Below are 12076 nucleotides of genomic sequence, written 5' to 3'. Positions count from 1 at the left end.
TTAAAATACGATTTGTTGACTTTGTGGCCACACCAGGTAGTGACCACTCTGCAGAGCTGCCTCCAGGGCAAGATTCATGACAATAAATGCCAACCTGCAGATTGAAGACCTTGATTATTTGAATCTAGTGGGTTAGTGCTGGGCTGGAGCAAAAGCCAGCACATCCTGTAGCGCTCCAGGACCAGCAAGAGTACAGAACATTTTGGAGTGGACTGTCCTGTTGTATGTTTATCCTCCTGGAATGTATCTGTTCCTTTTGATCAATCCTCATTCAGAAACTGACCAGTGGTCTCTCCCTCTCTTCAGATTTAAAGACCACCCCACGTTGAACGACCGATACCTGCTATTATATCTCCTGGGACGAGGTGGCTTCAGTGAAGTTTACAAGGTGACCACTTTTTAGGCTTGTTGTCAGTAAACGTCGGCAAACAGCTTTGTCACTGAACCAAAATAACATGAAAACAGTCTAACCAGCTCTGCTAGGGTTGAGTAAAATGGTCAGAGTGAGGTGTTCTCTCATTTGTTTCTGGAAGTAGCTAGCAAACTAGCCAACTTTAGCCAGTTAGCTTGGGTGCTCAATTGCTGTTGTGAGATTAGAATGCTCAGATTAACCCTACTCCTTGACCAGAGCGTCCAGTGTCCGCTCTGTGCTCCGAGTGAACGGACAATCTGACAACGCTCTGAATTTACGAACGACCCAGAGCTCACTCTGTAACACTGGAGGAAATTTTACGAAAGGCACCCTAAGTCCATCCATGTAATGAACTGAATATTACTCTATAACATTGTTTTGGTCTGACTCTGTATTCACTCTGTGTTCATCCCTAGGCCTTTGACCTAACGGAGCAAAGATACGTGGCGGTTAAGATCCACCAGCTCAACAAGAACTGGAGGGACGAGAAGAAGGAGAACTACCACAAGTAAGGAAACCTGCGGCTGGACGGCCATTTTGTGTCCGCCAAACAGCCGTCTCGGTGCACAGAATAATAATTTTAAGTAGACTGGAAAGCACTTTATGGAAAACGAGTTTGATGTACTGCTGTTGCCGGTTGTATCATATTCAACACAGTTTCTCGCTTTTTACTTTAGATTTGAGTAAATAATTGCTGCCTTCTCATATATATATCATCCAAGAAAAATTCTGAGATTAAATCAGTTGCCTCCAACTCTACCTCAGTCGTTGGCAGTGTTTTAAGTATTTGAATCAGCCCATAAAATAATGGTTTAACTTAAATCACACACAAACTCCTTGGATGGTTGATGTATATTTGGTTGATGTAGTACCCCCTTAATATGTACATCCATTATCCGGTTGTAGGGATTTTCCAAGATGTTCTCGGCTGTGTGTCTTCATGTGAATGCTTAGGTCCAACACTGTAGACATCTACTCTGTGTGTGTGTGTGTGTGTGTGTGTGTGTGTGTGTGTGTGTGTGTGTGTGTGTGTGTGTGTGTGTGTGTGTGTTGAGTCACTACAGTGTTTGACCATAGTGCATCCATGTTTGCTTCAGGCATGCCTGCAGAGAGTACAGGATCCACAAGGAACTGGACCATCCCCGAATAGTCAAACTGTATGACTACTTCTCACTGGACACAGACTCGTAAGTCATTCCATCACTAACCCATGGATGGATGGATAGGAACTTTCATCCATGCTTTTATTCATAGTCAATCTAGTCAATTTAACCCTTAGTTCGGTGTCTGTATGGTGACTTCCATTATTCTAGGGTTTTCTCCTAATTTTAAAAGGCTTCACTCTGTGTGTTCTCTTCCCCAGGTTCTGCACAGTGCTGGAGTTCTGCGAGGGCAACGACCTGGACTTCTACCTGAAGCAGCACAAGCTGATGTCTGAGAAGGAGGGCCGCTCCATCATCATGCAGATCGTCAATGCCCTCAAGTACCTCAACGAGATCCGTCCTCCCATCATCCACTATGACCTCAAGCCAGGTTAGTCGGGCCACGGTCAGCTCCTGACAACCCTTACCCTAACCTGCCCCCGATAACCCTAATCCTAACCTTAATTGTTGCAGGAGTAGGCTTGAGCTGTGCAGGAGTGATCGGGTCAAATATATATATGTGTGTGTCAAACACTTGACGGTATTTAAGGTGCGCTAGATTTAGCTTTGATTTTTCACCTTTGGTACTATTCCATTAGTTCAACTTGCAAACTAAATTGAGCGCAGCTGATTTGACAGTATTTGATTGTTTAACCCTGCTGTGACGTCCATGCATGGTCCGTCCATGGGTTTTAAGTTAGCCGGTCCACTATAGTCGTCCCTTTTTTTGTCTTAAAAAAAAAAAAAAAATGTATCCCCTTTTCTCCCCAATTTTCGTGGTATCCAATCGCTAGTAATTACTATCTTGTCTCATCGCTACAACTCCCGTACGGGCTCGGGAGAGACGAAGGTCGAAAGCCATGCGTCCTCCGAAACACAACCCAACCAAGCCGCACTGCTTCTTAACACAGCGCGCCTCCAACCCGGAAGCCAGCCGCACCAATGTGTCGGAGGAAACACCGTGCACCCGCCCCCCTCGGTTAGCGCGCACTGCACCCGGCCCGCCACAGGAGTCGCTGGAGCGCGATGAGACAAGGATATCCCTACCGGCCAAACCCTCCCTAACCCGGACGACGCTAAGCCAATTGTGCGTCGCCCCACGGACCTCCCGGTCGCGGCGCAGCTAGACCACTGCGCCACCCGGGAGGCCCCAGTCTTCCCTTTTTTAATAGTATTTTGTAGCATACACACCAAATAAAGTTCAAGGTAAAATGTATTTATCATATGCAATGTTCCCTCTAATTTTTTTCAGCATTGAGGTCATTTCAGGTCCGCTGAGCGCAAACTTGAACGTTGTGAAAATTCTGTGCAACTTCCGGCGCGCGGTTACTGTGAACACTGAGGCTGTACCCGCTTTAAGTTACTGTTTTAAGTGGCCAAGTAGACTGTCTATTTGATCATAATGTAGGCCTACCATAAAAAACAATGGAGAAAAGCCATCCCATAACATTTTAACATGGAAATAGAGTTTCTATCATTCAGCCTACAGTAACAGCCAATGTGTGGTGTTTGATGCAGGCCTACATTCCATGAGACTTTTGAAAAAAAACATGCAGGGCTTGACATTAACCTGTTTATCCACTTGTCCTTTCAGACAAGGTGACTGAAAATGTTGTTTGATGCAAGAAACCACTTTACCAAATAAAATAAGTTATTATTCCTATACCATTATTACAGAGAATCAGACAAATTATGCTACCCTCTGCCTATTGGCTAATTAGCTTATTCAAGCATGTCTCAAAATACAACACTGGCCCTTTAAGACAAAAGCTCTTTACCTGACTCGCTTTTCAAAGATGGCTAGAAATGTACACTCCCCTATTGCTGACTACAAATCATCTATAACTGGGCTAATAACACCCTAACGAGCAAAGAATATTAACAAAATGTGCACGTGGCTACATGCAGTTCCCGCTTTGATCTCAAAATAAGCGCATCTACTCACAACCGCTCATGGTATAAACAGTCCCGTTCAAAGTAAGTGGCACAGATCCATATATGGCAATGGTTTATTTGTATGTAGGCCCTCTGCAGCTCTGATGTGGTTATGCCGCACTGGTCTGGTCTATTTGGAGTATGGGCTGAGTTGTGCATGTCAATGCAATAGAATCCTGCTCCAATGCGTTCTGCCTACAACAAAATCTCTTGCATAGTTTTTTGTTTCGGTGTGTTGAAAGTGGCTAATATTGCGTTGATTCAATCACAAACACAGTAAAGGGGAAACGTTGATATTGTTAACTAACAGGGAAAACTCAACTTTACTCAACTTTCTAATCTCGTGCTTCTCTCTGTGGGCTAATACTGTATTGTATTTCTTCTGCGCGGCAGTCCCGGGGCTACTACGAGCTTGCGTGCAGCTTAGAGGGAGCTTTGATCATATGTATGTAATACAATGAACTGCTTGCCACAAATTACCTCAATCAAAAGATGCATCACAATGTGTGTTATGCGTTTCACTACATTTCCCATCTCTCTCTCTCCATAGGCAACATCCTCTTGGTGAACGGCACGGCGTGCGGCGAGATCAAGATCACCGACTTCGGCCTGTCCAAGATCATGGATGACGACAGCTACAACTCTGTGGATGGGATGGAGCTGACCTCCCAGGGAGCAGGGACTTACTGGTACGCGCTTTACACACACATATAAGCAAAATCATACACATATAACAGTCAGCAATGGAAACTTTATAACATTCATACACTCAATCTACAATGGAGAAAAAAACGAAGAAAAAAAACGACATATGCAACAATTTCTAAAGATTTTACTGAGTTACAGTTCATATTGGGAAATTAGTCAATTGAAGTTCACTAGGCTGTAATCTATGGATTTCACATGACTGGGAATACAGATATGTAGGTCACAGATACTGTACCTTAAAAAAAAAAAAAGGTAGGTGCGTGGATCAGTAAACCAGTCGGTCTGTATCTGGTGTGACCACCATTTGCTTCACAGCTCCTTCGCATAGAGTTGTTCAGGCTGTTGATTGTGGCCTGTGGAATGTTGTCCCGCTCTCCAATGGCTGTACAAAGTTGCTGGATATTGGCGGGAACTGGAACGCGCTGTCGATCCAGAGCATCCCAAACAAGCTCAATGGGGGAAGAACTGGGACATTTTCAGCTTCCAGGAATGGTGTACAGATCTTTGCGACACAGGGCCGACATGGCGGTGGATGAATGGCACGACAATGGGCCTCAGGATCTCATCACGGTATCTCTGTGCATTCAAATTGCCATCGATAAAATGCAATTGTGTTTGTTGTCCGTAGCTTATTCCTGCCCATAGCAAAACCCCACTGCCACCATTGGGCGCTCTGTTCACAGCGTTGACGTCAGCAAACCTCTCACCCACACGACGCTATACTGACATCTGTCTGGTACAGTTGAAACCTGGGATTCATCCTTGAAGAGCACACTTCTCCAGGGAGCCAGCGGCGATCGAAGGCGAGGATTTGCCCACTGAAGTCGGTTACGACGCCAAACTGCAATCAGGTCAAGACCCCGATGAGGAGCAAGACGAGCACACTGATGTCCTTCCCTGACACGGTTTCTGACAGTTTGCGCATGGAACATTTCTGTGTTCTTTTTAAATCAGCTCGTGAAACATGAGACCAACACTACATGTTGCGTTTTATATATTTGTTTAGTATACATTACTAACTAATTTATAATGCCCCCTCTGCAGGTACCTGCCCCCAGAGTGTTTTGTGGTCGGCAAGGAACCCCCCAAGATCTCCAACAAGGTGGACGTGTGGTCGGTGGGGGTCATCTTCTACCAGAGCCTCTACGGACGCAAGGTAAACACACACACACCACGCTCAAGTAGAGCGCGTGAATGGATTCCCCTTCACAACGCTGTGCGTCCTTGCGATGTCTTGCTAACATCGTGCCTGACAAACGTCACCGTCTGAAACGTTACTCTAGAACCAGCTGTTCTAGCGAGGTTACTGAAACTTTACACTTAAGTATTTATTTGCTAGTCCCTTCGACCGTCTACTTTTGTCCTTTTCAAGCAACAATGATCTTGAAAGTCTTGGCGTTTGTATTCTTTCAAAGAAGTCCTGCCTCTTTTCCCCCCTCTATCGCTTTTGTCTCCCTCTGTAAATCTCTTTCATTTTATTCCTCTCTCCAGCCATTTGGACACAACCAGTCCCAGCAGGACATCTTGCAGGAGAACACCATACTGAAAGCCAAAGAGGTGCAGTTTCCCCCCAAACCTGTGGTCACCACAGAAGCCAAGGTATGCAGCACACATTTGTAAACGCACACATACGTTTGCATGCACACACACTCTGTCAGCTAAACCATGGAATCAACCTCCCATCCCTTTACAATCATTTACCCAGATTGAATTGTATCTTGAGTGAAGCATCCACCGTTCCTTTAACCTCTCTGCGCTACGGATCCCTTTAGCAGGATCATTTTCCTAAACAACCGCTGAATTGCAGGGCGCAAAATATTACTAAAAATATTTATAATCATGCAATCACAAGTGAAATATACCAAAACACAGCTTAGCTTGTTGTTAATCCACCTATTGAAAATATGCTTTACAGCGAAAGCAATCCAAGCTTTTGTGAGTGTATCAATCAATGCTAGAACAGCTAGCCCCAAATTAGCATGGTCACGAAAGTCAGAAAAGCAATAAAATTAATCGTTTACCTTTGATAATCTTCGGATGTTTGCACTCACGAGACTCCCAGTTACACAATAAATATTATTTTCGTTCGATAAATATTACTTTTATAACAAAAAACGCCATTTGGGTTGCGCGTTATGTTCAGAAAACTACAGCCTCGTTCCGTTCGACGAAATTTCCAAAAAGTATCCGTAATGTTCGTAGAAACATGTCAAATGTTTTTTATAATCAATCCTCAGTTTGTTTTTAACATACATAATCGATAATTTTTCAACCGGACGGTAACCTATTCAATACTACAGAGAAAGAAAATGTCGAGCTACATCTGTCGCGGGCAGGAACTAATCAAAGGACATCTGACGCGTTTTGAAAAATCTCGCTAATTTTTCAAAATAAAAGCTTGAAACTATGTCTAAAGCCTGGTCACAGCCTGAGGAAACCATTGGAAAATGAATCTGGTTGATACCCCTTTAAATGGAAGAAAGACGGGAAATGAAACAGATTTATTTTAATTTTTTTTAATCACTTCCGGGTTAGATTTCCTCAGGTTTTCGCCTGCAAAATCAGTTTTGGAAACTTTGGAGTGTTTTCTATCCTAATCTGTAAATTATATGCATATTCTACGATCTGGACCTGAGAAATAGTCAGTTTACCTTGGGAACATTATTATTATTTTTTTAATAATCTGACCCCTAGCGTCAAGAAGTTTAACTTGTCACAACATATTCAAAAAGGTTTGATGCTTGGGAAAATGGTCACAACGGGGGGGACCAGCGTGTGTGTTTCAGGGTAGGAGGGTGTATCTGATCTCCATCAGCTAAGACTTGACATAATCAAATCTCCCCATTTTTGCTTATTTGATATATATAGATATATATATATATATATATATAGATATATATATATAGATATAGATAGACACGGACAGAGTATGATTAGCTCGGTTTCAAGGGTGTTTATTAAATAATAAATCAAAAAGAACAGGTCTCCCCCATGAGACCCTCTCCGGGATACCTTCTCCTGGGCTCCGGGTCTTCCTGTATCCTGTCGGGCACACAAACTCAACTCCCTCGGCTTAGCTCGGGTAACAGTATCCAACCACATGGAAATCACCTCACTTCTCCATGTCCTCTTCCTGTGTGCTGCCCTTCTGGCAGCTTTATGGGCCTTGCACAGCTGGTGAGCAATCCGCCCTTGATTACTCACCAGCTCCCAATCAACCCCAATTAGTCCTGTCCAGAGAGACCGTTGAGACCTGGCACGTCCAGCAGATGGAGCCACCGCCTCGTGATGTATACTCCATCTGTTTCCAGGCCTCGACGAGTCTCCCCCTGGTGGCTGACCTGCTGTACGCCACATATCTATAACTCACACACACACACAGTACCAGTCAAAAGTTTGGACACACATACTCATTTAAGGGTTTCTTTATTTTTGTTATTTTCTACTTTGTAGAATAATAGTGAAGACATCAAAACTATGAAATAACATAGATTCATGTAGCAACCAAAAAAGTGTTACTTTTTACTTCTTCAAAGTAGCCACCCTTTGCCTTGCTAGCTTTGCACACTCTTGGCACTCTCTCAACCAGCTACACCTGGAATGCTTTTCCAACAGTCTTGAAGGAGTTCCCACATATGCTGAGCACTTGTTGGCTGCTTTTCCTTCACTCTGCGGTCCAACTCATCCCAAACCATCTGAATTGAGGTTGGGTGATTGTGGAGACCAGGTCATCTGATGCAGCACCATCACCCTCCTTCTTTGTCAAATACCCCTTACACAGCCTGGAGTTGTGTTTTGTGCCATTGAAAAACAAATGAGTCCCACTAGGCACAAACCAGATGGGATGGCGTATTGCTGCAGAATGCTGTGGCAGCCATGCTGGTTAAGTATGCCTTGAATTCACCAGCAAAGCATCCCCAAACCATCACACCACCTCATCCATGCTTCACGGTGAGAACCATACATGCGGAGATCATCCGTTCACCCACACCACGTCTCACAAAGACAGTGGTTGGAACCAAAAATCTCAAATTTGGACTCGTCAGACCAAAGGACAGATTTCCATCAGTCTAATGTCCATTGCTTGTGTTTCTTGCCCAAGCAAGTCTCTTCTTCTTATTGGTGTCATTTTAGTAGTGGTTTCTTTGCAGCAATTCGACCATGAAGGCCTGATTCACACAGTTGATGTTGAGATGTGTCTGTTACTTGAACTCTGAAGCATTTATTTTGGCTGCAATCTGAGGTGCAGTTAACTCTAATGAACTCATCTTGTGCAGCAGAAGTAACTCTTCCTTCCCTGTGGGGATCCTCATGAGAGCCAGTTTCATCATAGTGCTTGATGGTTTTTGCGACTGCAATCGAAAAAGTTATTGAAATGTTCCATATTGACAGACTGTCATTTCTCTTTGCGCTGTTCTTGCCATAATATGGACTTGGTATTTTACCAAATAGGGCTATCTTCTGTATACCACCCCTACCTTCTCAAAACACAACTGATTGGCTCAAACGTATTAAGAAGGAAAGAAATTCCACAAAGCGCACATGTTCATTGAAATGCATTCCAGGTGACTCATGAATCTGGTTGAGAGAATGCAACGCGTCATCAAGGCAAAGTGTGGCTACTTTTAAGAATCTAAAATATATTTTGATTTGTTCAACACTTTTTGGGTTACTACATGATTCCATATGTTATTTCATAGTTTGTCTTGACTATTCTACAATGTAGAAAATAGTAAAAATAAAGAAAAACCCTTGAATGAGTAGTGTTATTTTTGTTGACTTGTACTGTGTGTATCTATCGGGGGATTGGAAATGATGCAGACAATTATTGATGGAAGCCACAATCTATTTGCAATATAAAATGCTGATCTACCTCCTAAAAAATTTATCTGACTTCGGTGCCTCTATACCTCTCTCTCTCTCCGTCAGGCCTTCATCCGTCGCTGCCTGGCCTACCGCAAGGAGGAGCGCATCGACGTGCTGCAGCTGGCCCAAGACCCCTTTCTCATGCCCCCCTTCCGCAAGGCCCTGGCCACTGGAGCCGGGCCGTTGGCGTCGGGCTCCACGCCCTCCACCTCCAGCGCATACAACAGCAGTGCCTCGAACTGAGGTTCCCAATGCCACCCCAGAGGGCCCCTGTGGGGGCCACATTACTCAAACGCCCTCCCTTCTGGATATGGGGATGGGGGAAGGAGGAGGTAAAAACAGACTAAAGGATGGAGGAGTAATATCTGAAGTGCCCTCCCTATCCTCACCCCTCCTAAGACGCGAAGGGGCAGTGCCAGTCTATGGCTTGTCTGTAGGACCCAATGGCTGCCCACGTACACACACCACAAATAAGAGAAAGACCTTGCTTGGCCTGTCCAGTGGGCTGCTTCAGAGGGCTATAGGAAAATGGACTGAAGTTACAGTATGTGTGTTGTGGGAAAACCAAACAGCTCAAATCAATTTGTATTTGTCACATACACATGTTTAGCAGATGTAGCGAAATGCTTGTAAGCTAGAAGCATGGCAGCCCTGTCTGTCGGCACCACTTTCCTACATCCATTTGTTTTGAGAAGCTTTTTTAAAAATATTTTTGCTTGAGTTGTATCGTAAGTTGAACTCTATATTTCCCAACAATATAATCAATTACCCCCCTCCCCATGGTGAGCCATGAACTATTTTTAAGGGCTCAAATGATGGGGGAGTTTCTATTTCTGATGACCTAAGTTGAAAGCATGCCTGGCTGATACAACACTGTTAGGTTTACATTGACAAGTTAAAGAAAGCAGTCATTTTCACTTGACTGATTTAAATATTATATTGGACTGGGAATTTACTTTGTCTATTTTTTTCATGAGGCTTTCCCCCAAAATGGAGAGGGAGGGACTTAATAGAAATGCATATAAACCATTCACCGACTGTTGGTATGACTTTGTGGTTTGTTAGCAAAGAGTTACGTCAAAGATAATTCTCATTCATTGCAAATTGTGCAGTATAAATCTAAATTCCAACATAACTTAAATAATAGCAAAGTTATTTTAGTATATTGTGAAACATGATTTCACACTTGAGCATAGGTGTGTTGTTTACCAGAGAAAAGCAGAATAGCCTAACTGGTAATACAGAGCTAGCTACGTACAAGGCTAGCAACCCAACGACTGCCTGAATAGCCCATCTCAGTGCCTTCGGAAAGTGAAATAATGAAAAAGGATTTGTAGAGATTTAGAGACTAAAGTCTTAGTATTCAATCCCTTTTATGGCGAGCATGAAGTTCAGGAGTATAAATGTGCTTAAGTAACAAATTGCATGGACTCTGTGCAATACGTGTTTAGCTTATTATCAATCCATATCCACTTAAGTTCTGAACTTCTATCTGCTGATAACTTTTTTTTTTTTTACCCCCTTTTCTCCCCAATTTCGTGGTATCCAATTGTTAGTAATTACTATCTTGTCTCATCGCTACAACTCCCGTACGGGCTCGGGAGAGACGAAAGTCGAAAGCCATGCGTCTTCCGAAACACAACCCAACCAAGCCGCACTGCTTAACACAGCGCGCCTCCAACCCGGAAGCTAGCTGCACCAATGTGTCGGAGGAAACAACGTGCACCTAGCTACCTTGGTTACCGCCCGGCCCGCCACAGAAGTCGCTGGTGCGCGATGAAACAAGGTTATCCCTACCGGCCAAACCCTCCCTAACCCGGACGACGCTAGGCTAATTGTGCGTCGCCCCACGGACCTCCCGGTCGCGACAGAGCGCGAACCCAGAGTCTCTGGTGGCACAGCTAGCGCTGCGATGCAGTGCCCTAGGCCACTGCGCCACCTGGGAGGCCCGATAACTCATCTTTGAGTAACAAATACTCAAACATATTGTGCTATTTATCACAGACTACGTCAGTTTCCTAGTGTCATGATCAAGAGCAGTACGTCATTTGATCATTGTGCTGCTAGAAAAGTTCGGTATAGTATTGAAACAATGTTGCAATTGTTTGAATACCAGTTACCCTGGGGAAAGGTTCCTGTCGGGGTTGCAATGGAAGCCAAAAAGGGGAGTGACGTGTGTGCTCAAACACACATCCATGTGGAGGTCTGGGAGAGAAAGTGTGTCCATCTGATGAATGGGCATGTGCCTGAACTCAAATTTTCACTAATTGTAGTCTCAACCACATAATAACCTACATTTATTTTGTGTGGACAAAGTCATGGAACCTTATGAAGATCAGATTCAATTTTTCAGAGAGAACTTGTAAATCGGTTCAACTCGACCAGAACAGGAGGGTAAACAGACTTTGAATTACTACCTCATCTCTGTACCCCGAACATACAGATAATTGTAAGGTCCCTCAGTTGAACAGTGACTTTCAAACCACAAAGACCAGGGAGGTTTTCCAATGCCTTGCAAAGAAGGGCACCCATTTGTAGGTGGATAAATAAAAAGACATTGAATATCAGTTTAAGCATGGTGAAGTTAATAATTACACTTGGATGGTTGTTACGCACGCCTCTTGGAGGGAACGCAACACCCTGCTACACAACTCCATGTGTAGTGAAAGAGGTATGTGACTGTAGGTGCGGGTAAGGATAACAGAGGCAGAATACATTACTGTTAACAGGGAATTTATTTCTTCCTTCACACTGTAATTTGGGGAAAAGGGGCTGGACAGAACCAAAAGAAAGAAGTTAAAGCCCCCTCTCCTACCTACCACCAACTGGCGCAGTAACCAAAATATAGGGGATGGTCCGCCCAGGTCTTACCTAGTGTGCATAGACATAGTACATACTACAAGTATATGTATGCCCGCAGGCCTCTTGCCTAAACACTCCCACGGTGCCTTCCACTTCCCCCCTGGGAAAAAATTAAACAATAATTACAACCGAGAAGTGAACAATTTCACTT

General features: G+C 44.0%; 1 protein-coding gene across 1 annotated transcript in view; it reads left to right on the top strand.

The window, feature by feature from the left end:
• Positions 1-10101, top strand: part of LOC120046294 (serine/threonine-protein kinase tousled-like 2) — a 29310-nt gene extending 19209 nt beyond the window's left edge. The window contains exons 12-19 of the mRNA XM_038991383.1: positions 307-388; positions 829-920; positions 1510-1599; positions 1776-1945; positions 4040-4178; positions 5242-5353; positions 5689-5796; positions 9127-10101. Coding sequence (XP_038847311.1) covers positions 307-388; positions 829-920; positions 1510-1599; positions 1776-1945; positions 4040-4178; positions 5242-5353; positions 5689-5796; positions 9127-9306 — 973 coding nt within the window. The 3' untranslated portion in view covers positions 9307-10101. The remainder of the gene's footprint in view (positions 1-306; positions 389-828; positions 921-1509; positions 1600-1775; positions 1946-4039; positions 4179-5241; positions 5354-5688; positions 5797-9126) is intronic.
• Positions 10102-12076: the final 1975 nt, after the last annotated feature.

Source organism: Salvelinus namaycush, chromosome 4 (genome assembly GCF_016432855.1).
Source record: "Salvelinus namaycush isolate Seneca chromosome 4, SaNama_1.0, whole genome shotgun sequence".
NCBI classification, from domain to species: Eukaryota; Metazoa; Chordata; class Actinopteri; order Salmoniformes; family Salmonidae; genus Salvelinus; species Salvelinus namaycush.
This window is presented reverse-complemented; position numbering and strand designations above follow the sequence as displayed.